We start from the raw sequence: 24,751 nt of genomic DNA on the forward strand, positions 1-24,751 counted from the left end.
GTGAGCAACAACCTCAGTCTCCACCTATGGCCTTGTAAACTGTGACTCTGTTAACAAAGCCAACGAAACAATGAAAATATCTGAAAACATTGCACTGAAGCCTGACTTCTTTATCTTAGGTGGAAGATTCATATAAACACCATTTCCCTACAATGAGGTCACACATCACAAATTAGCACACAGAGCCATAAATTACAGCACCACTGATTGATGTAGTGTTATCCTAAACTAGTAATCTGCAAGACTTGGGTATTAATAAGGACAGAAGTTAAAACAACACACTAAAGATACTGCTTTCTCTGACAGCAAGGCTGATACTATAACTTCATAAACACTAGCTCTGTGGAAGAACATACATCCTCAACACAAAAAACATGACAACTCAAATCTCAAAGATTAAACCAAAATTTATTTGAAACAACAAAAATAAGACAGTACTGCTGCCAAGATAGAAAAAAATAAGGATTCTTTTACTGAATGTGACAAGGCAGCCAATTTACAGCAGTTTACATTAATTCTGAGTTCTGGTTGGGTTTTACACTGCTTCAATTGACTACATGTACTTTTTGCAAGACCAACTGGTTCCCCTTCCCTCCACTTTTCAAAAGAACCGACAAAAATATCCTATAAAAAACATATACAGAATTTTGAGACATGATTGAAACATGAACCACTGTCCAAAAGTCTGGAACTTTCCAAGAAGGTTAAGTCCTTTGTTGCTTCAACCAACCCTCAATGGGGGAGCTACAAGCACAACGCCATCCCCTCTGACAAAGAGCATCGGAATATTCCTTTTGGTAGACTGTGAAGAAGGAAAGAGAAGTTTACATTTACAAAACATTCATTTCAATCATAAAAACACACCTGAAACAACAACAAACAAACCCCCAATGTTCTGCCATGCTGAAGAGATCAATACAACTCACACCAAGTCTCTAGATATCCTGTGCACTTTTATAACAGTTTGTCCAGATCCTGTTAGTTTGGTTTAAAAAACAGTCAGCAATAAACTACTTTAACAATATAACACAGTGGAGTTTTCAATAAAAAACAATCTGTGAGGATAAGTTAACTCTTTTTTTAGTCCTTACTTTATAAATCTCTTCATAGGTTTCTTCATCAATCTCTATTGTAGTCACAGTTTCTTCCACATCACCCAAAATCATATTTAAGTGCTGATCATAAGCCTGTGGGAATTAAGTTTAGTTTATTATGTTTTCCAAAATTCACACAAGTTTATTAAAATGAGAATTTTTAGGAAGACTCTAAACTTTAGTTTAGTCTGATATTGACCAAAACAAAGTACTATCAGTTCTAGTTACAACTCATCACAAACAAATGAGAACTCTGCAGCAGGAAAAAGAAGGCATGACATTTACATTTACTGAACCACTTGCAGGAAATAGCTCTGATGCATTCTGTGACAGCACTTACAAGACCTCAGAGATAGGCACGCTTTAACAGCTACACACTGCTGCCAGTCCAGTCTCCTGGAATTGATTGCCTGGGGACAACTTCAAGGATATGAAAACTGCTTCTCATACAGTGCTACAAAACCTTAACCACATGTTTCAGAAACCTTACAGTAGCAAACTACATGTGTCCCTCATGGATTTCTCATTATCTCTCTGTTTCCAAAAGAGCCGAGGCCCAGTTAACTCATGGGGCAACTGGTTCTCTTCCCCAGCAGAGCACAGCACTCAGGGAGGCTGACTTAACAGAAAGCAAAAATCTGAGAACCCAGCGGAATAAATGTCCCACCACACCTCCCAGGGTGTGCCTTAAGGGATTCTTGTTTGATAATGATGACCTCAGTCTAGAAAAGGCCTTAGCGTACCTCACAAGAAGAAACCTGCAGCATTAGTGTTTTTTTCACAGACAGAGAAATGGAAGCAAAAATCAATGAAATTATAGTTGCTTGTTATCATTCAGGAGACGAGAAAAACAAAATATATCTCTTGGCTTTCTAGGGAAGTAGTTAATAGCTGACAAAGTACTGAGGAAGTTAGATTTTTCCACCGATCCCATGACAGTTCTAGTAACTAAGACAATTCTTAAACTTTCTCCAACCAACATCAGCACTTTCAACCATGAAATGCAATTACGCATGTTTTAGAACTGATTTTTTTCAACAACCAGTGGAATATTACAGGTAAATTTGTTTAACAGACTATTGCACATAAAGAAAGGCTGCCCAGTGCTTAGCTGAATGAGCATGACAATGTTCTGAAAATTTTACTTACATGTAACCTGCCTCTAAGCTCTCTGTCATTCCTCATTTTGACATAGATTCTCTCATCTAGACTGAGTCTGATGAGATCAAGTGGCTCCTCTACAGTATTTGTTGTTTGTTGCTAAAAAAAAAAAAAAAAAAAAAAGCATTATTTTTACAGAAGAAGCCTGTGAACTTTTCCATTCCTCAATGTTTGTGAGACACAGAAAACAAAGGCTTGAAACCACAGAATATGAAATACTTCATTCCTTCACATCCTGGTAAACCTTTGGTGCTGATTTACCACTCCACTGATACTCACCAGCCCTGAGCAATGTGAGTCAAAAGATTTCAGCTTAGTCTGCAGCAAATCTTTCTTCACACAAGGGGGACTGGAACTAGATGATCTTTAAGGTCCCTTCTAACACAATCTATTCTATAACTCTGTGAATTGTTTTTTTTACCAGCACCCACAGTTTACACTGCAGCAGCAAGCACACACTGCGTGAGCCAGCACCATGGCACGGTGCGGGCTGACACAGCCGAACCCACGCTGACAGCGGTGCCAGCACAGCCAGTCACCCGGGCACACTCTGGGTGCCCTCGGGTACCCGGGCACACACGGCCACAGCACACCCACCGCCCCCGAGCCCTTGCTGGGCCGCACAGCAGCCAAGCCGGGCCCCGAGGCCGGCGTGAAACCTCAACACACACCGACCTGAGCCCCCTTTCTGTGAGAATGGCGCGCTTTGAGCACAGCAACTAAAAAAAGCGTGAAGGCCTCCGTGCATATCCCACATCTTCCATATCTCATATGTATCTCGTATTTCCGTTCTACCACCTTCCTTCAGAGCCAAGGGCATTGCCCTCGGCAGCTTTCCCCCCTTTCCCTCCTCCGGCAGCGCCCGGGGCCCGCAGCGAGCCCTGCCCGCGCCCCGCCAGCTGCACAAACTCCGGGGCCGAGCGGGGATTTCCCCGCGCATGGAAAGCGCTCCCGGGGGCTGCGCCTCCCGGGGGGCCCGGGCGCGCCCGGCCCGGCCGCGCAGCCCCGGGCTGGCCCCGCTGCAGGAGCCCAGAGCCGCTCACCTGGTCCACCTCATCCGCCATCTTTCAAAGCGCCTCCCGCGCCCGCCCGCGAGACTTTATGGCCCGGCCCCTTCCCTTCCCCGGCGCGGGGCCGGGCCGGGAGCTGCCCGCCCCGGCAGCGCCATGGGCAGAAAGCGCAGAGCATCGCCCCGGCCCGCGGCCACCAAAAAGAGGCGCTCTGGGCGGCTGCGAAAGGAGGAGAAGGAAAAGGAGGAGGAGGAGGGTGAGTGCGGCAGGGAGGCCGTGGGGGCCGGAGCTGCGTCACCGCCGCGGCTCGGGCCGCTCCAGGCCGCGGGGCCGGGGGCAGCGGTGCCAGCGCGCCCTCGGCAAGGGGAGGAGGGGAGGAACCTCCGCCGGGCGGGAGGGCGGTGGTTATCGGCCGCGTTATCGGCAGAGTTGTCGGCGGTGGGAGCGGTGCCCCAGATCCCGGGCATTAAAGCCGTGTATGCCGCACGCTGACAAAGGCTGAGCGAGCCCCTGAAGGTTGTTTGATCCCGGCCGCGCTCTCCCCAGCAGCATCACATGGTAATAAGTTGTTGTGAGTGGCAAGCACGATGCTTGTTTTTCTCCGATTCCATCGGTGGGACCGTAGGAATCTTTAGGTACTTCCTGTGAGTTACGTAAGTATTTTCCTCCGACAAGTCTCACTGTTCAAATCCTGCCTGTTTATAAACAAACAATGACATGCTCAGCATTGTGAGTGCTCACGTTCTTCTGTAGCTGCCTCTAATGAATCCGTGAAGGTGTTGTTTCAGATTGCCATGGAAATAAAACTCTAACATTATTCTTCATTTCTTTTGTCACATGCAGATGATTTTGAAGACAAAAAGCCCAGTGTAAGGAAAAACTCAAAAGCTCCAGCTAGGAAAAAGGAAGAAGATTGTGATACTGAAGTTTCCAACGCAGCAAAAACTTCCAAACCTTCAAAACAGGAAAAGGCAAAATCACAAATAAAAGAAAATAAAAAGAATGCGAGAAATAAAGAGAATTGTATCAAAGAGGAAACATGCAGGTAAATTTATTATTCAAGTCTATAGAACTTTTTTCTTCATCTTACTTCTTTCTGTGGTTTAACTCAATCTGTTACTGGTGCAGAGGTCATGCTTGATTTATTTAGCTATTTTTAGGCTTTGATAAACAAGCACCTACGTTTTCTGATGCTATCACTGTTTTGATGATTTTAACAGTGACTCACTGGAGCGTCCTCAGAAGGAGATGAAGTTAAAGGCAGAATCTCCTGTTAAAAAAGAGATGGCTGAAGACAATACTGACAACGATGATGATGATGATGATGATGATGAAAGTGAAGATGAATGGGAGGATGTGGAAGGTAACAATTGCTTATTTTTTCATGTTAAGCACTTTTTAAGAGTGTGTATTTCACAGTATTCTTCAACAGCAGGTGGACAGCATCCCACAGTAATTTGAAATAACTTAGCACACACAGTGTTATGGAAGATCCAGGAACTGATAGTTGCTGGATGTGTTCTGTTCAAAGGTTGTTTGAACACTTAAGAAGGAAAATGTACATTTTTATCCCATCCTGAGTTCTCCCTGGGAATCTATTTCATGTTTATTTATAATTTAGTATTTTATTTTTACAGAACTTCAGGAACCTGCTACAGATAAGTTAGAAGAAGCTGTTGTTCTTCCATCAGTTGGACTGCCAAGCAATCCTGTTGAGATAGAGATTGAAACCCCAGAGCAGGTGAAGAAAAGAGAGAGGAGGTAAGAACAAGGATGTGGTGGAGGGTGCTAAAGGCTGAAGTTAAAAATACCCTAAGTCTTGGCTGTCACTGACCTGCTGTGTTCTGGATGAAAATCCCCACTTAGTGCAGACTGTTGAGTTGGAATGATGCAGGGTTGTGGGATGAAGAACAGTTTACATAGTGACAATTCTAGCAAAAATCTTCAGTAGAAGTTGGCAGGAATGGAGGAGGCTTTTCAGCTTCCTTGAAAATCAAGTGTGTAACTCCACTGTGTTTTACTGTCTCCATTTCCAGTGAAGAGACAGCAGGAGATCTCTTCAAGGAGAACTGTGGGTGAATGGCATTGTGTTACTGCAAAATCTTAACAGCCTGTTCACATAGCCAGGCACTAAACATTTCCTTAAGTGTGTATAGTAGGATGGATTCTCTTTGTGAACTGACCCAGTTCAGGAATCTGGAAAAGCAGGTCCATAGAAATCACACAACATCCATTTCTTTTGTAATCTTCTGCAGAGAAAAAAGAAAAGCTGAGTTTGAGATGTACCTTCGGAGAATGATGAAACGCTTCAGCAAGGAGGTTCGTGAGGACACACATAAGGTATTTGTCACAGAGAACCATGGCAGAGAAGAAATTCAGCATAAAGGTACCTGAACTGATTTGTAATCAAAAGAAACTAATTTTCACCAGATAATATGGGCCCACAGCTAGAAGTGAAAAAATAGAGGCTGTAGTCCTGACAGATGTTTGTTAAGGTTCCTCCTAAACTGTGAATTAGAAACACCAGTGCCTGCATTAGTAAAATTGTAACTCAAAGCATATGTGAGTAGGATGTATATTTCTCCATCGAGAGATATCTTCTCATTCTGTTGGGATTAAAATGCCAGTCAGTAGAACAGGAAACACTTGCAAAGACTTCAGTGCTTTACTGTCTTCTGAAGACAGCACTGTGAATGCTTGAGAGGCCTCACTGTCACCTCTCTCTGTTTAAAGAAGCAGTGAAGTATTCTTGTCTTTACCATGGACAGTAGTTCCAATAAGGAAAACCTCTTGTGAACTCAATGTTTAAACTTTTCTCTCTCAGGTTCACTTGCTATGTTTATTAGCAAATGGTTTCTATAGGAACAGGGTCTGCAGCCAGCCAGATCTCCTCGCCATCGGTCTGTCCATCGTCCCTGCCCGCTTCACCCAAGTGCCCGCAGGCCAAGTGGGCCTTGTCTACCTTTCCAACTTGGTGAAATGGTAAAATTCTCTTGATTGTGCTGTCACATAGAATGTAGAGCTAGGGTTCAGGGAGAGGGCTAACTGTAACTAGTAATTTTCTGTGGGTTTTTTTATTTTATATACAAGGATGAGAGGGGCTCTCCTTTTTAGAGGAGTGAACTCAGAAGTTTAAGAATACAGTCACAAACACTGGATAATAAGCGGTTATCTTGTATTTCAGGTTTGTTGGAACCTTCACTGTCAATGATGAGCTTTCCACTGAAAAAGGAGAGCCCCTTCAGTCAACACTGGAGAGGAGGTTTGCCATCTATGCTGCACAGGATGATGAGGAGCTTGTTCATGTAAGAGACTGGGAAGGGCAGGGTTGGTTGGCGAGTTTGGAAGCTGTGTGTCAGGTCATAGACAACGTGGTGTGAGGGATGGATTTGAAGAAAGCAGATCGGTGACTGTAGCTTTTTATTTTCTTGTACTTTTATCTCGAGGCCTCCTGTGATTAAATTACTCAATTTAAACTGTTTTGCAGATATTTTTAATTATTCTGCGAGCATTACAGCTGCTGTGTCGCCTCGTGCTGTCTTTTCAGCCCATTCCTCTCAAGGAGACAAGACCAAAGGTAGTTTTTGTTGTTTGTGTGGAATAAGGAATAGGTCACTGATTTAGTAGGATTAAAAAAACTTTCTGGCTATTACAGCTTGCAGTGAATCACTTACTGCATGAACTGGGGTTCTGTCTACATTGCAGAAAATGCACACCCTTAATTTTTAATTTTCTTCTTTTAAAAAGCCACTCATTTTTGTGTTTGTGTAAGATTTCTTAATGTTTCAGTGGGTTTATAGTTCTTTAAAACTTAGATGGCAACTCTTGCTGCATGAGTACACCTCTCTTCAGCCAGTTGCCTGAGGTTTTCAAGTGAATTGACTGTGCCTGCCAACCTTTGGTCTGCATGAACCTTGGGCTAATTTCAGTCTTTTTTTTTTTTTTTTGCCATTTCAGTCTTTTTTTTTTGCCATATTCTTAGCTGTAGTGATAAAGGTGACCTGGCCTGTTTCTCTGCAGGGAAAGAGCTCATCCCAGAGGCTGTCTCAGAGCAGCACCTCTGAGGGGCAGGGGAGAGCTGCCACAACACCCAAAGGTGTGGCAAAAAAATGCCCCTGCAAAACAGCCAGGCAGGATGACAAATACTCAGAGAGCAAAGAAAACAACAAGGAGCCAAAGAAACCCCAAACTGCCCAGACTGAAAGGACACATAAGTCAAAGCCAACCAAAGGCAGACAGGAACAGAAGGAATCAAGAAATGAGGCTGGTTCAGCAGAAAAAGATGTGCCAGTCAGGCCCAAGAACGACCGCCGAAGACGAGTGGCCTCCAAAGTGTGTTACAAGGAAGGGAGTGGAAGTGATGACGGCAGTGCTTCAGAATTTGAGGTTTCAGAGGAGGAGAGTGATCTTTCTGATGAGGATTTTGAAACTGTCCCTAAAAGGCGGAGGAGCTCACAGGCCTCCCAGAATTCAAAGCTGACAACTATAAAAAGGTCAAAAACTGAGACTTCAGAAACAAGGCAGTCAAAAAATTCATATGGAGCTGAGACTAAGCCAGCAAAAAGTACAGCTCCAGGCTTGCCTCAAGCACAGAAGAAGAGAAACAAAATCATTTCTAGTGATGAGGATGATGGACAGCAGGAGGTGAGGAAAGCAGTGGGCACAGACCAGTGGCTGGAGGTTTTCCTTGAATCTGAGGACAAGTGGGTTTGTGTAGACTGTGTTCATGGCAATGTGGGCCAGCCCCAGCTGTGCTTTGCACATGCCACAAAGCCGCTTTTCTATGTTGTGGGGTTTGACAATGATGGGAGTGTCAGGGATGTGACACAGAGATACGATCCAGCGTGGATGACCTCAACAAGGAAGAGCCGTGTGGACCCAGAGTGGTGGGAAGAGACACTGCAGCCGTATGCAAGTCCCTATGTGGAGAGAGACAAGAAAGAAGAAAATGAGGTAAATGGCAATAGGTTGTTCAGGACACAGTGCCAGGAGCCCAGTCCCTGGATTCTCATTCAGGCGAAAACCATTAGAAATCTCTTTCTGTGAGGAAGGAGGTTTGTATTTGAACTTTAAATGTTGACATTGAACATGTTTTAAAGAGAATATACAGTGATAAAATTAAATAATACTAAATGATGGATGTTGTTCAGACAAGTTTCCGTAGCAGAAGTACTGCACAGCTTGTGCTGGAAACTTACTAACTTATTGTTTAGCATTACTCTTCTCAGAGACAGTTTTTAAAATACATAGGTCAGGGTACACATCTAAGTACTTATTTTCAGCGAGAATGTTTTGGTCTGTTGGCTCATCTGAAAAGTTTCTGGTGTTTTTTTTCTTTGGTTCATCTGATTGTCATTCGTATTTTCTTTCAAAGGGTAGTGAAAAAGTTGTGAAATTACTGTTTTCTGTATAATTTTTACAGTTTCAAGTGAAGCTCCAAGATCAACCTCTACCAACAGCAATTGGAGAGTACAAAAACCACCCACTCTATGCACTGAAGAGACACCTCTTGAAATTCCAGGCCATCTATCCCGAGTCAGCTGCTATCTTGGGGTACTGCAGGGGAGAGGCTGTCTACTCCAGGTGAGTTGTGCATGTATTGTCACCTTCATCTGCGATCTTTATAACAAATTGGAGAGATAATTTGCATGGTGGTATCAGCAGTAGTCTCCGATCACATGCATAAACAGGCGAGGCATTTAGCTGCTCACAGCATTTGTGTATCACTAAGATACAGCTTTTTTATTATTCCTAATGTGATAAGTTTATTGTGGATCTGTTATGGATGACTTGAAAACTAATATATTTGCTTCTTTCTGGCCTTTTCAGAGACTGCATACACACACTGCACTCCAGGGACACTTGGCTGAAGCAAGCTCGAGTGGTGAGGATTGGAGAAGTGCCTTACAAGGTAAGAGGGTTCCACTTCCTCCTGTGCAATCCATCTGCCCTCTAAAGCTCAAGATCAGTTCTGTTTCGGTTTTTGTCTTCTGTCTTGTCAGCAGATGTTGATTTCACACTTGTTTGCATGGTTTGTGGTAGCTGTAGTGTCTACCTGCTGTGCCTATAGTTCCTACATGCTCCCCAAAGCCCAGCTTTGTTTTTTTCCCACCCCAAGGGTGTCTGGCAGAATTCCCTTTTCACCTTCTCCAGAGGCATCCCAGTATTCTATATGCACTGCTGGATCTCTGCCTGTTGCATACAGATGCTAGGGGTTGCCATTTATAGACAATGGATACTGAAGCTAGGAAATAACATTTCTGCTCTCCCAGAACCTTCTCCTTCAGTGTCCTAGGAAAGCCTGAAACTACTGCCAGCTTCCTGTGATGTTACAGCCTGGTTGTTGTTCTATTTTTAGATGGTGAGAGGCTTTTCCAACCGGGCGAGGAAGGCGCGCCTGGCCGAGCCGGCAAACCGGGACCAGAAGGACCTGGCGCTGTTTGGCCGCTGGCAGACAGAGGAGTACCAGCCTCCCATCGCAGTGGATGGAAAGGTACCTGGGAAAGGAGAGGCCTGGTGCCAAAGGAAGGGGTTTGTGTGGAGCTCTGGGCTTTAATTTTCCAGAAGTTGCATGTTTCAGGTGTGAGATCAGTCAGTAATATCTGGATTCAGGATTAAGAGTTCAGAGGTAAATGTTCACAGGAGGAAATAGTCAAAACTCTACCCAGGCCTTTCTTTCACAAGTACAGGTAGTGAGTGCAGACTGCTAAAGTCAAAATTTTGTTGATGTGATCTTTCTAGCTGATGTTTTGCCTTGCTTATTCTCTGCATTACAGACTGAGTTACAAAGCTGGGGCAGAGGACATAGCTAGGAGATAACCATGCAGCTAAAATCTAGGCTTGTACTTTATCATGTGAATATTAATTGAATACTGGAGGGGAATGTAGCAGGTCAGGAGGGGAGAGTCCTTGAGTTGCAGCAGGTCTTCTCACTTCTCTCCAGAAAGCAAATTATCACTCTCATTAATGTTGCCATAACAGGTTCCTCGAAATGAATATGGAAATGTCTATCTGTTCTTGCCATCCATGTTACCTGTTGGCTGCGTGCAGCTGAAACTTCCAAACCTGAACAGAGTGGCACGAAAGTTGAACATTGACTGTGCTCAGGCTGTCACTGGATTTGATTTTCATGGAGGCTACTCACACGCAGTGTATGTAAAAGCTGCTTTGTTGCACCTGTCAGATGTTGATGTCCTACAGAAGTTGTATATCTTGTGTTAAGGGGAGCCTGTCCCAGCTACACACTTTGATCCTTTGAGACTGACATTTCTGTCAGTATTCTGTAGCTTTTGGGCTGGGTCAGCAGGCATTTGCTCCCTTTCTTTTTCCTTCCTGTAACTGACAGAGGATTGTGTTCCTTTTCGTAGCACTGATGGGTATGTGGTGTGTGAGGAGTATAAAGAGGTCCTTGTTGCTGCCTGGGAGAATGAACAAGCAGAAATAGAAAAGAAGGAGAAGGAGGTGAGAATTATTTTTGCAGCTTCCTTACTGTTATATTTACAAACAAAATGTCATTGCAACTGGGCAGTCAAACAGGGCGAGCTGTGTAAACAACAAGCATGAGACTTTTTTGGTGACAATTTTAAAATTGCACATGGGACTTTCTTTGCCATGTGCATAAATACATTGAAACTCACAGTAGTAAATTTTTCTTTCCAATAACAATCCCCCACAGAAGCGTGAGAAAAGAGCTCTAGGGAATTGGAAGCTGCTGACAAAAGGGCTTCTCATCAGAGAGAGACTGAAGCAACGCTACTCCATCAAGGTATCCTACAGTTCTTTTAGTAATTTCTTTTTCTGGAGGTTATTTTAACTGTAGAATAAAATTTCCAGAGTGTAGTTCCTTAAAAGTCTTCAGCTAGTCAAAAAAACTGTGCCGGAAGTTCAGTGTTGGTCACGTTCATCAAAGCTTTACTTTTTTACAAGGCATGAATGTTTGTAATTTTATTACTATTTTCTGTTTTGTCATACCCCTTCCTAAATTCATTTCTCCAAGGCAAGCATGTAGCTAACAGGATGAGAGTGGGGTACTTCTAGTTAGAGGTTTTAGTTCTTAATTTTTTCCACAAGGAGAAAGGTGAAAAGCCTGATCTTTTTAAAACAGGTTTATTTTATTCTTCCATTAATGGAAGAATGTTTGGTGTTCAAAAATAGAAGCACTTTGGGTGGGAAGCCCAAATCAGAGCAACCAACTTCTTTAAGGTCATTCAATGTCACTGTGACCAAAGACAAAGCCTTTTAGAAAGGGGCAGTTACAAGTGATTCTTAGAGTGACTTTGTGATGTTCACGCTTGTTTTTTCCAGACTGAGCCATCAGCACCTGATACAGAGAAAGGAGGGGGATTCTCTTCTGATGAAGAAGGAGCTCCGAGCTCAGAGAGTGCCGTGGAGAACACGGCCATTTATTGGCCCCAAAATCGCCAGCTAGAGAAGCAAGAAGAGAAAACAACCAAAAAGAGCAAGCGAGAAAAGAGAGGAGAAGCCGCTCAATTGTTCCCTTTTGAGAAATTGTGATGACAAGCTTTTCTTTGCTGTTCTCAGATGCAGGAAAAAGAGTCATGATAAGTTTCTTTTACCAATTAGGGCCTTAGGGTCTTCCTGTGCACTTGTGTTTCTGAGCTGTCACGGACCAACCTAATTCAGTATCCAGTTTCCTTTGAGATAACAGGAATCACATAAATATCGGTAGATTTTTCCTTTTGTCCTTGGACTTGGGAGAAGAGCTGCACCTTTTGAGATCACTTCGCTTTGTTGAGGTTTTTGCTTTTTTTTGTATCACTCAGTTGAGTTTCCTGAGGCACTCCTGTCATCAGCAGCCTCTTCCCATTTTTCTCATTTTCATTTTCCTGCTCGCTCAGAACTAAAGCATCCAGCTGCTTTTTACCTGTGTACAGAGAGGTGTCCAAAGGAATGCTGATGCCTGCTTTGATCCATAGCTTACCCAAATTAGTGGTGAGGCAGAGTTCTTGGCCTTTCTGTCTTAAGGGGAAATACTTCCTTCAAGGTGTAAAAATCCCCCCACAATCAGGAGGATTGAATACTTTCTAAAGAATACTTGCATTTTGTGATGCAAGTTTGGCTTTTCAGCCTACCATCTTCCTTTACTCTCAGAGATCTTGTGCTATGGAAGTCTCAGAGAAGGCCTGTCGTTATTACAAACTCAAGGTTCAATATGCCTTCTTAAACAATTTGAATATATACATATTTGCTTCTGTTGCTTATCAAGATCCTGTGCTGGAGCAAAACATGTAAAACTGGCTAAATCTCACTGCTGCAACAAGATTCACTGAAATCACAGAATTCTTGTAATCCAGTACCATAGCGTTAAAAAACTGTTGAGAGAGGAATGTTAAATCTATATAAGTTTTTCCTGCACTTTTGGAGTAGAAATACTGATCTGTCTTTGGCAGTGTTATGTATCTAAATTCCACTGACATAGTCTCTTCTAAAATGGAGGGGAAAACTATTTAGTCATTACTGGACATTGTCACAGAGACCGAAATGTAATAAAATGGCTTTCATGTAATTATGTTCAGAAAATCTATTTTTGTACTGTATTTGCAGATCAAAATAAAGTTAAAAAAAAAGAATGTGTTTGTCTGTCTTCAGAATGCACAGGTAACCCCCGCAGTCTCCTTAAAATACAAGAGGCTGTAGCAGTCAGGTTGAACCATCATATTTTTTAAATAGAGGCAAGGAAGTGACCAACTTCTCGGGTCAGTAGTGAGTAAATCTATGGCAAGCTGGCAGCAGTACACAGACCAGAGAGCAGCTTCCCAAAAGGGAAATATTTGCAGGACAAACAAGACCTATCAATAGGAAACTAGTTCTTGTGGAAGCTACAAACTAACTTTCCACCTACCTGGATTATTCCTGGGTATAAAACATGCAATACTTGAATATAATAAAAAGCCTACAGGCCAACCTTTTGAAAAATGTATTTTATTAAATATACAAAAGCTCAGCACTTCTGTAGAAAATTGTCACTTCACTTCCAATAAGTAATGGTGGTTAATATGCTGCATCACAGGCAAAACAGCAGCAGTTCAAAGGCAGTTTCTCTGCCCTGTGGAGCACAATTCCTGACAGCATGAGATGGTGCTGCTGAGCAGCAGCACCACTGCCACGTACCAGTGCATGCACAAGGCCATCTCCTGTACCTGCCTTTCACCAGCAGGACAGAGCTGTGAGACCAAACTGATAACACTCAAATACCAAAAGAATGGAAGTAATTAAGACTAATAAAGTAATTATAAATTCTCAAAAAAAAAAAAAAAAAGTGATTTCTAGCTCAGATTTCTATTTCAGTATCTATTTCTAGCAAATATTTGCTCCAATGTATGTTCAAGTTCTTTGGTACAGAGAACACTCTTCTGATGGACATAAATAGACTTCATAAGAGAAAACATGATTTTTGTACTGAATTGTGTATACTTACAAAATCCCCCAAAACACACTAGTATAGGGAGGCCCATCTGGAAGCCAGACTAGCTTGGTGGAGAGACTTCAGGGTGTCTCTAACCTTAAGTACTGGTTACAGCAGATAAACATGAGCCACCACAACACTACATGGCATTCCTCTAACATGATACAAAACTAACAATTTAGGCTACTAAAATATATGAAAACTAATCAGGCAAAAATATTTCCATTACTTAATTACATGGAGTATGTTCATTGTCCTTACTAAGTGAAATTAAAGAAAGGAACAGTATACAGAGAAAAAAAAACCCCAATTAAAGACTACACATTTCGTTATAAAAGTCAATGTTACTTCAAGGCAGTAGGTTTTATATTTACAGGTGAATGACCTCTGAGTATCCCTTTAAGTGCAATTTGAAGTGAAATTTTTGAAACAGTTCAGCAATGATATAGTCCGGGCTATCATTTTGTATGCTTAACCAAGAACAACTTCAGACACTTTTAAAACCTGGGGAAAATCAATGTGTCCTGATAAATCTGCCAACCTCAGAGCATTGCTAACCTGGCCACTCGTTACACCAATGACTTGGAAAATCCTCAGTCCAAAAGCAGAGGGTTTACTTGAGTATTGTGTGGAATTCACCTAAGCTATGTTTTCCCTTTGAACACATACACTGCCAAACACATCAGCCAAAGGAGTGCTCCTGATTGCAAACAAGAAAAAGCAGCAGAGAGAGGATTTGTCAGAGACAGGCAGGCACATGCACTTCCTCAGGACATCTAACCAGGGTCCATGGGATGCAGCTGGCACTTTCTCCAAAACACACAAGGTGCCCCACCCAGCAAGGACTTGCCAGTTTTCAAATCGGGGAATTACTACACAGTAAGAGGTACAAATCTGCTTGTTCACTAACATACCATCAATACACACACCCAAAATGCTTTTTTCCCCAAAGCTGGTGTCACTGACTTCACACAAACAGCATCCTATAGTCCTATGGATATCGTGTTCCAATAATTGCACTCAAGCCCCCTCCCCAGCTTTCAGTGCTCGCTGCTGAGCTGTGATTTGCCGTAAGCTTGCTGTAGGAACTGGGCAGAAATGCAGTTGGGAAGGTTCTACCCAGGACTCAGCCAAGACCCGACCACCTGCTGGTCACTGCTGCTTCTTGGGCGGAACACGGGACCTGGCCACCACGATGGGGACTACGGAGAGCAGCGCCAGGAGCAGGGCCCAGAGCGGGCGGTAGAAGAGCCAGCCCACAGAGATGGTCAGCAGGGACAGCGAGCTGGCCACGCACAGGGCAAACGCCTTCAGGCCAACGTTAACCAGGTCCCTCACAACAGGAAACCAGTCCACTGCAGAGAGAATTAAACATGGCATGAAGTAGTTGGCAAGATGACAGTTAAAAAAAAAAAAGTCTGATTCATGCCTAGGATCTGCGTTAACAACTGCAATCACAAGAAAGACTCAAACTATCAAGAGCACTGAATTAGGCATTTCAGCAGAGCATCATCAAGACATTTGATCACTAAGCTATAGCTGAACTTATAAGGCAACGCTATCCTCATCTCTTCACACAGAAAGGAATCCAAAATGAAGTCTGAAGATTTGTCCAAGACTTGACATGCAGAGGAGACAGATAGCCCTGCAGCTATGGAACAAGTCTAGGGCAACTGATACAAGCTGCTAGCACAAAAATTTCTTTCTGGCAACAATAAATCTTGGAGCAGCATGTATATGGATAAATAAATCAGAAAAAAAGTTCACAGCTACAAAGTGAATTATATCTTTGATGTCTGAAGTTTATGCAAGTTTGAGGCATTGTCCTGTTTTTGTTTTTACTCCAGCATTTTTCTATATCAAAAGAATAACCAAAAACTTTCTTCACTGTTTGTTTACAATACTGTAGAACACCCAGACATAAAATTGTATTTCTGTACAACTGTTGATTAGGACCTGTTGGGGGGACCAGCTGTGTGTGGGTGCAGAAAATAACTGTATTGCAGCACCTTGAGTCAGATTTGAAAGAACCAGCCCAACATGTAGTTCAGCTTTTTATTTTGGTAAGCACTGGGCTGGGATCTTCTGCAGCTGGCAAAAGATATTTGTGTGGGGTTTTTAATACTCACAAAGCAACCTGTTGGTCTTGGTGTCCTGTTAACCTGCAGTTGCCTGCAGTGACTTTTCAGATCAAATCAAATCTGATTTCAAACCAGATTTCTCCTAGTCTCCAAATGAATTAACTCTTTAGAGGATCTTATTTCTAGATCATTTTACCTTTCTGTGAAAAACTCACCTAGTGTGTAAAAGATTCGGGTCATCAGGCTGATGCCCACAAACATTGAGAGCCAGCCGGCTGCACGGAGGGCCCAGGTCTTCATGGTGTTACTCTCATGCTCCTTCTGAAACACCTCCTGAAAGCAAACACCATCACATGCAGTCTGTCTTGCTCTTTTTCAAGATCCTCTTAATTCCAGTATATTATGAGGCAATGAGAGCCAAGAGTACTTTAGAAGTACAATTTGTCTTGCAGAAGATACATTGCAGTTCATTCTGCAGGGTCTGTGCAGTATGGTAGTACACCACAATAGATTGAACAGTGCAGCATGGGGGAAACTGGCATTTTTCTTAATTAGAAGAACCTAAGAAGCACCATTAAACATTACCCACAGGCAGAAAGCACACAGGTTTTGCTGCAACTGTATACATTCAACATTACTGTGGAAAACAAGACACTAATAAGTAACTATAATAAAGAAGGAAGAGTCTGACTGCACTCTGAAGGAAGAGAGAAACGGCAATATCCACTGATGGCTGAGCGAAAAGTGTGTGAAAGAGAGCAAGCTGGATACAGGGAAGAAAAGCTAAAAGGAATGTGTGCATTTCATCAGGAAAAGCAAATTTCTTTGCAAGAATTCTGAGAAAGACTTTTTTCCAAAACAGGTTGTGTGATCCTCTGGCTCAACAAAACATTCACATGAAGACGGCTGGAACATTAGAAAGGACTAAATGGTAAGAGATGTGTAAGACTGATTGAGTACTCGCACATACAAGTACTCAATGCATTATTTATTTGTAACCAGTTAATTTTCAATGAAACAAAATTCTTTCTAATGAAGATTCAGAGCTTAGAGCAGAGGGTTGATTCTACTGCTACTCTTTCAAGTCAAAACAAAGCCTTTTTAACTGCTTTTGGGACTACCTGTAAACTCTTGACATCTGTTTTTCTTTGCAGCAGGGCCTGAAACAATCATTAACGGAAACCAACCTACTAAAAGGAGTAAATGAATCACCAAATTGCTGGAGCATGCAGGATTTATTGAAGCATAATGCTCTGCCTGAAGGTTCTTTCTCAGCCAGAATAGTAATAAACATTTCAAACAAGCCTAAACTCCTGTTATTAGGAGCTGAAGAGAGAGTAACACTTATGGTCTATTTAATTAAACCCTGACTTTTACTATTTTTACATGTGACCTATTCAAAAGCATGTACTTGCATGTGTAAGTGGGAAACAACCAAGGAGCAAATAAAAACAAAATGAGAAGGCACAGAAACAATCTTTAAAGCAAACAGGCAGAATGTGCAGAAACCTGGAAGCAAACATAGGCTACAAACTGTTGTCCAAGAAGGAGACAGAAAAGCCAATGTTTATACCAATATCTCCTCCTCTAGAGCAGGTCTAAAGGAGAGTAAGAGCTTCCTCTTCTGCTGCTTCTGCACTACCACCTCAAGTTTTAACCTTTCACTAGAAGAGTGCGGTACCTCACCTCCACAGAGAGGTCCCCAGGGTACAGAATCTCCAGAACATCTCCAGACTTGGTATGATAAGGAATGAGCTGATCACCTCGCTGCCGAGCAATCACAGTCACCTTGGAAGAGAGGGAAAAATATTTTCTGGTTACTGAGTTGGGAACAGAACTTGCAAAATACAGAAACATCTGAAGACTCACCCTAGCAGCAGAGCCCAGATGGGGATCATCTCCACTCAGACCTGCATAGAAGAAAGAGACACGAAGGTCTCCCACCTACAAAAAAGGTAAGACTGGAAATCAAGAAAGATTGTTTTACAAAAGAGAATCACAGGAAAGAAAACTAAGTACAGGAACATGCTTTATTTATCAACACATTTTCTGAACATTTATGTCAAGCCAAGAGATAGCCAGAATGATTTCCAAGCTGTCCTTTTTTCAGGGCTAGCTGGCAGTTGAAAGAGGAGAGCTCAAATGCTGTTTTGTAATATCTCCTGTGATTAAGCTGCAGGAGCACATGATATGCTTTGTTCATCCCTCATCACTCCATCGTCTGGCAGGGCAGGCAGCACAATCTGACAACAAGTTGTTTGACTGTACTCCTTAATTCAGCAAGGCAGAGGTGGAACCCACCTCCCAGCACCATCTCTTTCCATTTAAAAGCACAGCAGACCCAAGAAAACAGAAGAAAGAAACAGGACTGGAAGCTTTCTGCAAGAGAAGCACTCATCCCGAAGGGCTGCCCTAAGGGAGTCATCCTTTGTGATGGTCTGCACTCCATTTTCCATACATTCAGTAGAAATGGGACACGCCCCAATTCCTTTTTCACACACAAGTAATCACTGCTTTGGTTTATCTTTCCCATCTTACTTCTGGACTCCTGGGGTTGTCACTGTGATAGAAGTAATCTCCTCTGCGGGTAACATCAGCATGGGGATCCTCCAAGTGTGACAAACTCAACTGCTTGAAATCATCAATTTTGTCCACGAGACCTAAGCAGAATAAAGCATCAAGCTGAGACCCAGTATCTAACCTGGAACAGCCAATTGCTGGCTGGCTTCCTGATTATCATTTGACATAACAGCTATTGCGGAAAGAACTGAAGTCCATTGCTGATGCAACAGCAGACACAAAGCCAAGACAAAACAATCCTTACCCCGGGAAAGAACAAAGCTGCCAACCTGGACATTAGGAGAAACAGCAGTGAAAGATTCCACGGCCATGGCACTGAGGAACAGAGAAAGTCCCTGATTAGTCCCAGAATTGTGATCAAACTCTTGATTTGCAGTATGTAATGTATAGCACAGACAAAATACTATGGCAAACATCAGGAGAAACTCAAAGAGCTAAAAGACTAATGTCCTGATGTGAAAACAAATCCATCAAGAGACCATCCAGACTGCATACTGTTGGTGCCATTAAAATGAGTTAAGGTACCACTGCTCTGAGCTGCTCTAATTTCTTTATGCCTTCCTTCTCCCAACTATCAAAAGAACAGCAGTTTCCATCTACTGCACTCTGTTATGAAATCAGTCATTTAGCTTTCATCTTTGATCAGATCCAGTGACAGAACTCAGAGGGACTGTGCCAGATGGTACCTCACCTCGGGTTTTTGTGTCCAATCTCTCGATCAAAGTTTCTGCTGTTCACAACTTCTGATTTCCACTCTGTATCTAAACAGAATGATAAGAAGGTTGAGTAAAAGAGAATCAGATCTCAGTTACTGAAGACATCTCTTAATCAATCAGTTCTAGGTTACACTTCTAGTACTACTGTCTACATCCAGGTTTGTGATAGTGTGTACTGATACTTAGATCCATCCTCCTAGCATATTAACAGGGAACAGCAGGATTTAGGGTGAAAAAGGTATTTTGGGGAGAAAATTGTAGCTCAACTTTGCTGTTGGCATCTTCCATGATCAGGCTTTGATTCCTGGCTCCATTCTTTGGGAATAAGCTGGAAGCAAACATAGGCTACAAATCACTGGTTTTGTGATAACAAGGAGCAGGGGGCAAAGGGAGACGAGTCTAGAGTGAACTTGAGTCCAGGAAAAGTTGAGTCCAAATATGTTTTGCGAACACAAAGTCAGTAATTAAACATTTATTTTCATTGGCAGTAAACTTTCCTTAAGGTGGGTCTGTTTTGCCCATGCTGGCAATTGGAAAGCCATCTCCCTATCTTTCTTTCAACTGTCCTTCACTCCTGTCATTCCCAATTTCTTCCCCAGTCGTGCTGAGAGGAGAGTAATCAAGCAGCTGTGTGGGTCCATTGTTGGCATACACAGACATTTACAGGACAGAATCCATCAATCTTGAGAGAACAGATGTTTTAGATAACATTTCTTTTTGTTCCCTGTCACTGTGAGCCTGTTTTTCATGGCTAACAACCAGCAGCTTTGCCCTTAAGTACCTCTGTGATACAGAGTCCCCATGTTTCACTCAGCTGAGTATTTTTTATATAATCACACCCAGAAACTGCTGCATGCCCACATTAGACATCCACATGCTTTGATCAGAGGTAAATGAAACACAGCGACCAATCTCCAAATACACAATGACTCAGAGTACTTTTCTGCCACTGGGTAGATCAGAATAACACACCCAGTTCTGCTCCTGCCAAAAAAGCACTTGGCAAAAGCCACAGTGCACATCAGAAGGTGCTGGCGGTTTCCACTTCCTGATATCAACATCTAAACAGGTTCTCAACAGGCTCCCTTATGGGCTGGAGCTACCCTGCTTTTCCCTGTCTATTCTCTTCTGCTCACAGCTGACATATTCCCAATTACTCCATGTCTGAAGTGTAATCTCAGGTGTAGCCTTGAACACACTCCCATCTCTGCCCATTGAGCACCTTATGGGCTCTGTTTCTGGAGCATCCTATCCCTGGATGTTCCTCTGAACTTTTTCAGATTTTCTGTAGTTCTTGCCTGCTGACAGCACATCTCCTTTCACCTCAGTTATTTCAGGAAACTGAGGAAAAACAAAGTGTTTCTTTCTTGTTTAGGAAAGAAAATTTTTGCTTATTTCTTCACATCACTTTCCTTTCTTTCCCAAGAAGAAAATACAGGTTTAACAACAAAAATCTAAATATACACACACATAAAAGTCCAAAGTTACATGCATAAAAGGGAAGCGACTTTCTATTGGTCAACTTACTGTATGAATACTTTGTCTCTTTCTTAATCTCACCGTTTTCCTCATATTCCCTGCAGAGAAGAAGGGCTGGGATGAGAACCAGAACAGTGCACACACACCCCTGCTCAGGACAGAATACAACTCACCAATGAAATGCACAGACAGATTCTCTGGCAACACAGACTTATCTTTATACAGAACCTAACTCTTCTCAGAACTATCTGTTCTGAAGACAGAAATTTCTATACCAGGAGAAAACCATACACAAATGCTCAACAGCCACAACCTTTTTATGCTCATGTTTTGAACAAGAATGTGTTGACCAGATTGATGAGGAACAACCAGAATTAAATACAGTGAGACAAGCTGGCCCAATTCAAGTCTCTAACAGATGCTGCACCACAAGCATGCTAAAACTGAGAAATTATTTTTCACACCTTTACAACCTCTGACCCTTTTTATATGACATGAAAGACATTTGGAACATGAATTCTGTGCAGTCACACCTACATAATAGCTAATTACATTCATAGTACCATCAGTGGAATTATTAGCAATAGTAGAAATGTTTTCCCTATTTGGGTAGCAACTATTAACAGAGCAGTTAACATCTGTCAAGGAAATTAAAGTGATTCTCTAAAGGAAAAAAAATCAAGAACTCTAAAATTTTCTTGCTATAAAAAGTTGGGGGTGTTTTTTGTTGTTTTTTTCCTTAGGTATAATGAAAGAAATTGTGATAGGATCCTGGTAACACAAACAGCCTCATAAACTACTTTTAAAGATTACTTTCACTTACTTGGAATCTTCATATTCTACCCACTGGTACATTTCCACATTGCGCTTAAGTTTGACAGCTTGGATGGAGAGCCCATAGCTGGGGTCAAACAAAGGCTGTGCAAAAATTAAAGAAAATACAAGTCAGTCTAAATGCTGTACCTCACAACCTCAAACACTGCACTTTTACCACTGAACCCATTCACAACACCTCACTGTACAGTCAGCACTATCTTACACACAGGTGAGCACAGTACAACGGTTATGAAAGACTAAAAAGGAATGTCTCTGGTAAATCTGACCTGAAGAATCATCATCAAAAGTTACTGCCATAGTGAAAAATGAAACCAGAACTGCTGACTATGGGTTTACAGGTTTCAGTGTGAACTAGGAGATTCTGTATTGCTGGAAGGAGCTGTGTTACCTTCTGCAATGCAGGTGGACAGTGGAAAATGTCAGCACTACTGAAAAGTCAGAACTTGCAGAGCTCCTGTGCTGCAAGAGCCTGAAGACTTAACAACATCATGAACACACAACAGGTTCCCTACACAAACAGCCATTGAAATTATCCACGAAAGGCAGCTTGAGGGTAAACACAGCTAGACCTGGCATTGGCTTGGAGAAGGGAGTGCAAGGCCATTCCCTGATTGCAGGCCAAGAGCCAGAGCTTGAATGGTAGCTGGCAATGCTTATAGGAGGAGAAAAACCATGTGTCTTTTCTTGAATATCAAACAAAACTTCAATTGGCAAAGACTTTTCCTTCCCTCCAAGCCTAAAATACTCATATCTTCATTATACTATTTTATTTACCTTAGACGTACTCAGAGCTCCTGCCAAGTGCACCAGTCTCCCCTCATTCTGCTGAGAGATACCATGGATGCTGTCCAGAGGGACCACAAGAGAAAGCCCCTCATCGAGAGATTTGGCTGTCCTTAAAGCCCGTCCCTGCAATGAAGAACACAGAAATCAAGCTGTGGAGAATCAACGGCACAGCAGTATTCTGTGAACAAGGTTAGCAGACAAGTGAACTGATGACCACGTGGAATGCTAGTACATTCAGCCCAAGACATACTTGTGAAACACACTTGTACTTCTCCATTCTCTGTGTCTGAGCCAGTTTGGGGCAGTACTTCACACCCAAGGAGCAGGACCATTAACAATGACTAAGGTTCTCAAGCAGACCCACATTCTTCCTACAAGGGTTCAAACTTACTTCTCTTCACCTTTTACCTTGTTCATCATTCCAGAGTGACTGCAAAAATGACACAAATTACAGTTCATTTTTCCACACACCTATACTGACTCCTTTGCAGAAGTTTTCTCTGCCTAACCATCATATCCTGATGTGCTTTTTTTTTTTGCAAAGTTATCAAAATTTGGAGTAGTTATTTTTCCTCTTGTAGAGGTATGAAAGGACATCTCGAAGTGAAAATCCATAGAATTCTGCTCTCCACTCCAAACTGCCAAAACAAGTATGTTTTCAATGGTAGGGTGTTAAGATTCCTGGGGGTTTTTGGGTTTTTTTGGTAATCTAAAACCAAGAAACAATACTGAGAAAAAATCAATAAATAACACCCCCAATTCTGCAACACAGGGTATGAATTTCCTTAAAGTAATTGTAACAACAGTAGAAATTAGGACTTTTTGTTACCTCAAGAAAAAAGAGAAGGCTGGAATGTGGCTGGCTCATACAACCCTCTTACTACAGGCTGTTTCATCATCAGTTTACAAGCTTTGGATCTTATCTCTCATCACACACTGCTGCTGTCTCTACTAACACCTAGTTCCAGGGAAATACTACATGTGGCCTGTGATTTCACTTTTCTATGAAAAATAACCTGAGCATAAGCACCAGGTCCCCAGACATAAGCTTCCCTTCTCACGGATCAAGTAAAAAAGCTGTGTACAAACACTGACAGTATTGCACTTACTTCATTGGTAAAAAGAAGGTAGAAAGCCAGAAGAAATGTCACAAGTCCAATCAACATGCCTGCAGAAGTCTCACTGAGGCGCTCCAGGAACCCTGGTTTGGGCTCACTTGTAATTTTAACATGCTCTTTCCTACTGCCTGTGTCAGAGAACTGTGAAAACAAGCCAAAAGTGCAATATTGGTGTGAAAGAGGAAAGCATTCCGTTTCAAAACAAGTCTTTTAGCTTTGTTAGCACTGCTGCCCTACACAGCAGAACTTCTTGCCTTGAACCAAAACTTTTCCACACTTATTAAATGCCTTATCACACTTTTGATACCAGAAACATATTCAATAAATAAAACTCCAGACTGATAGAAAAAAAAAATCCCAATTTCTATTATAGTGGTTCTACATGTTCAAGCTTTCTTCGGTCTGCCTCCAGGTTCTGTATTTGGAGTCCACACCCTGCATTCAGGCCATCATGACAAATTGAGTAATAGCCCTGAATTCCTGACCAGCTAAAACACTGCTATAAATAACAAAGTATGATTCACCTCACCAGTAAAAAGAGTGCCTGCACACTCTAAAATAATTATATCCAGGGTAACAATAACTTAAAACAAGGCACAGGACTAACATGAGAGCCCAGGGGTTTGTCTGTGCGTATGCGGCTTGTGGGGAGTTACCAAACCCAACTTCAGCACACGCACAGAGCAAAGGCAGGGCATGGCAGTACTCTGTGTACGGAAAATCACGCTATAAACTGCCAGTGTCCATAAAGGAGACAGAGGAGTCCTGCAATTGTATTCCAATACAGGGAGAGAGTCCACTGAGGCACACGCCCGTGGGGTTTTCTCGGTCTCGGTTTTGGAGGGCGCAGCCTCTTTTCATCCGAAACCCTGGGCCGCACGTTGCCCCCTCTTCCTTTCCCCATGGGGTGTGGCACTAGGAAGGCACAGCCTTCCCGAACCGCCTTTCACATATCCCTCCCCTTGAACCTACTGTTTTACCCCAAAGGTCAGAAACTCAGGCTTGTGCAGACCCCCTTTTCCGTTTCAGAAGCCAAGCTGCTTCGGCTCTACAACCAACCCACTGCCCAAAGCCAACAGAGACATTAACACCCATTTCAAAGACATTAACACCCATACCTTCACCCATCGAATTACTTGTAAAGACATTAGCACACATCTTCCCTCTCATCTGGCTCATCTGGAGATGCCCGGCGGGCTGTGAGCGGTACAGGGCCCTGGCCACAGCCCGGGCATCTGAGGGGCGAACGGGCCGACCCGGGCGGCCGCCACACGGAGCGAGCAGCACTTACATTCCTCGACATCCTGAGCCTCTCACTCTTCCCGGGAACCACAACTCAGAGACCGCCAGAGCCGCGCACCGCCAGCCTCGCCCTCATCCGCCTCAGGGCTCCACCACCCCCGAGCCGCTCCCCGCCCGCAGCGGCGCACGCCGGGACGTGTAGTTCCCGCCGCGGCGGGGAA

At 42.9% G+C, this 24,751-nt stretch overlaps 3 protein-coding genes across 6 annotated transcripts; 1 reads left to right on the plus strand and 2 right to left on the minus strand.

Moving 5' to 3' along the window:
* Window positions 1-389: 389 nt before the first annotated feature.
* On the minus strand, window positions 390-3,433 carry LSM3 (LSM3 homolog, U6 small nuclear RNA and mRNA degradation associated). The gene is made up of 4 exons (XM_063411869.1): window positions 3,299-3,433; window positions 2,244-2,354; window positions 1,092-1,187; window positions 390-802 (listed from the first exon to the last, which is right to left on the minus strand). Exons 1-4 carry the CDS (start codon window positions 3,317-3,319, stop codon window positions 722-724), a joined length of 309 nt encoding a protein of 102 aa, XP_063267939.1. The 5' UTR covers window positions 3,320-3,433; the 3' UTR covers window positions 390-721.
* XPC (XPC complex subunit, DNA damage recognition and repair factor) lies at window positions 3,388-13,995 on the plus strand. 3 transcript variants are annotated; one of them, XM_063411863.1, is made up of 16 exons: window positions 3,388-3,521; window positions 4,109-4,310; window positions 4,486-4,628; window positions 4,903-5,026; window positions 5,521-5,605; window positions 6,090-6,247; window positions 6,450-6,570; window positions 6,753-6,842; window positions 7,223-8,218; window positions 8,688-8,848; window positions 9,095-9,176; window positions 9,624-9,758; window positions 10,247-10,416; window positions 10,633-10,726; window positions 10,941-11,030; window positions 11,570-13,995. In XM_063411863.1, the coding sequence occupies exons 1-16, from the start codon at window positions 3,422-3,424 to the stop codon at window positions 11,777-11,779; spliced, it is 2,961 nt and encodes a 986-aa protein (XP_063267933.1). In that variant the 5' UTR covers window positions 3,388-3,421; the 3' UTR covers window positions 11,780-13,995. The 3 variants fall into 3 exon arrangements, with proteins under 3 accessions (XP_063267933.1, XP_063267934.1, XP_063267935.1); XM_063411864.1 differs by having other exon boundaries at window positions 7,286-8,218; XM_063411865.1 differs by lacking the exon at window positions 7,223-8,218.
* TMEM43 (transmembrane protein 43) lies at window positions 13,192-24,743 on the minus strand. 2 transcript variants are annotated; one of them, XM_063411867.1, is made up of 12 exons: window positions 24,580-24,743; window positions 23,280-23,429; window positions 22,159-22,293; window positions 21,371-21,465; window positions 20,596-20,645; window positions 19,044-19,113; window positions 18,597-18,667; window positions 18,311-18,432; window positions 17,642-17,716; window positions 17,459-17,560; window positions 15,988-16,105; window positions 13,192-15,046 (listed from the first exon to the last, which is right to left on the minus strand). In XM_063411867.1, exons 1-12 carry the CDS (start codon window positions 24,589-24,591, stop codon window positions 14,844-14,846), a joined length of 1,203 nt encoding a protein of 400 aa, XP_063267937.1. In that variant the 5' UTR covers window positions 24,592-24,743; the 3' UTR covers window positions 13,192-14,843. The 2 variants fall into 2 exon arrangements, with proteins under 2 accessions (XP_063267937.1, XP_063267936.1); XM_063411866.1 differs by lacking the exon at window positions 24,580-24,743 and adding an exon at window positions 24,407-24,559.
* Between the last annotated feature and the right edge of the window lie 8 nt (window positions 24,744-24,751).

Source organism: Prinia subflava, chromosome 14 (genome assembly GCF_021018805.1).
Source record: "Prinia subflava isolate CZ2003 ecotype Zambia chromosome 14, Cam_Psub_1.2, whole genome shotgun sequence".
NCBI lineage: Eukaryota > Metazoa > Chordata > Aves > Passeriformes > Cisticolidae > Prinia > Prinia subflava.

What these genes read in the sequence shown, in the direction of transcription:
- TMEM43 (XM_063411866.1), bottom strand. Translation starts at nt 24,436, where the DNA reads ATGTCTTTACAAGTAATTCGATGGGTGAAG. An exon ending in ATTGGACACAAAAACCCGAG is followed by an intron (nt 18,668 to 19,043) that starts GTGAGGTACCAT and finishes TCTGTTCCTCAG; the next exon opens with TGCCATGGCCGTGGAATCTT. An exon ending in ACAACCCCAGGAGTCCAGAA is followed by an intron (nt 17,717 to 18,310) that starts GTAAGATGGGAA and finishes CCTTTTTTGTAG; the next exon opens with GTGGGAGACCTTCGTGTCTC.
- XPC (XM_063411863.1), top strand. Translation starts at nt 3,422, where the DNA reads ATGGGCAGAAAGCGCAGAGCATCGCCCCGGCCCGCGGCCACCAAAAAG. An exon ending in TTGGAGAAGTGCCTTACAAG is followed by an intron (nt 9,177 to 9,623) that starts GTAAGAGGGTTC and finishes TTCTATTTTTAG; the next exon opens with ATGGTGAGAGGCTTTTCCAA. An exon ending in CCATCGCAGTGGATGGAAAG is followed by an intron (nt 9,759 to 10,246) that starts GTACCTGGGAAA and finishes TTGCCATAACAG; the next exon opens with GTTCCTCGAAATGAATATGG.
- LSM3 (XM_063411869.1), bottom strand. Translation starts at nt 3,319, where the DNA reads ATGGCGGATGAGGTGGACCAG. An exon ending in TGGCGGATGAGGTGGACCAG is followed by an intron (nt 2,355 to 3,298) that starts GTGAGCGGCTCT and finishes TTTTTTTTTTAG; the next exon opens with CAACAAACAACAAATACTGT. An exon ending in CCTATGAAGAGATTTATAAA is followed by an intron (nt 803 to 1,091) that starts GTAAGGACTAAA and finishes CCTTCTTCACAG; the next exon opens with TCTACCAAAAGGAATATTCC.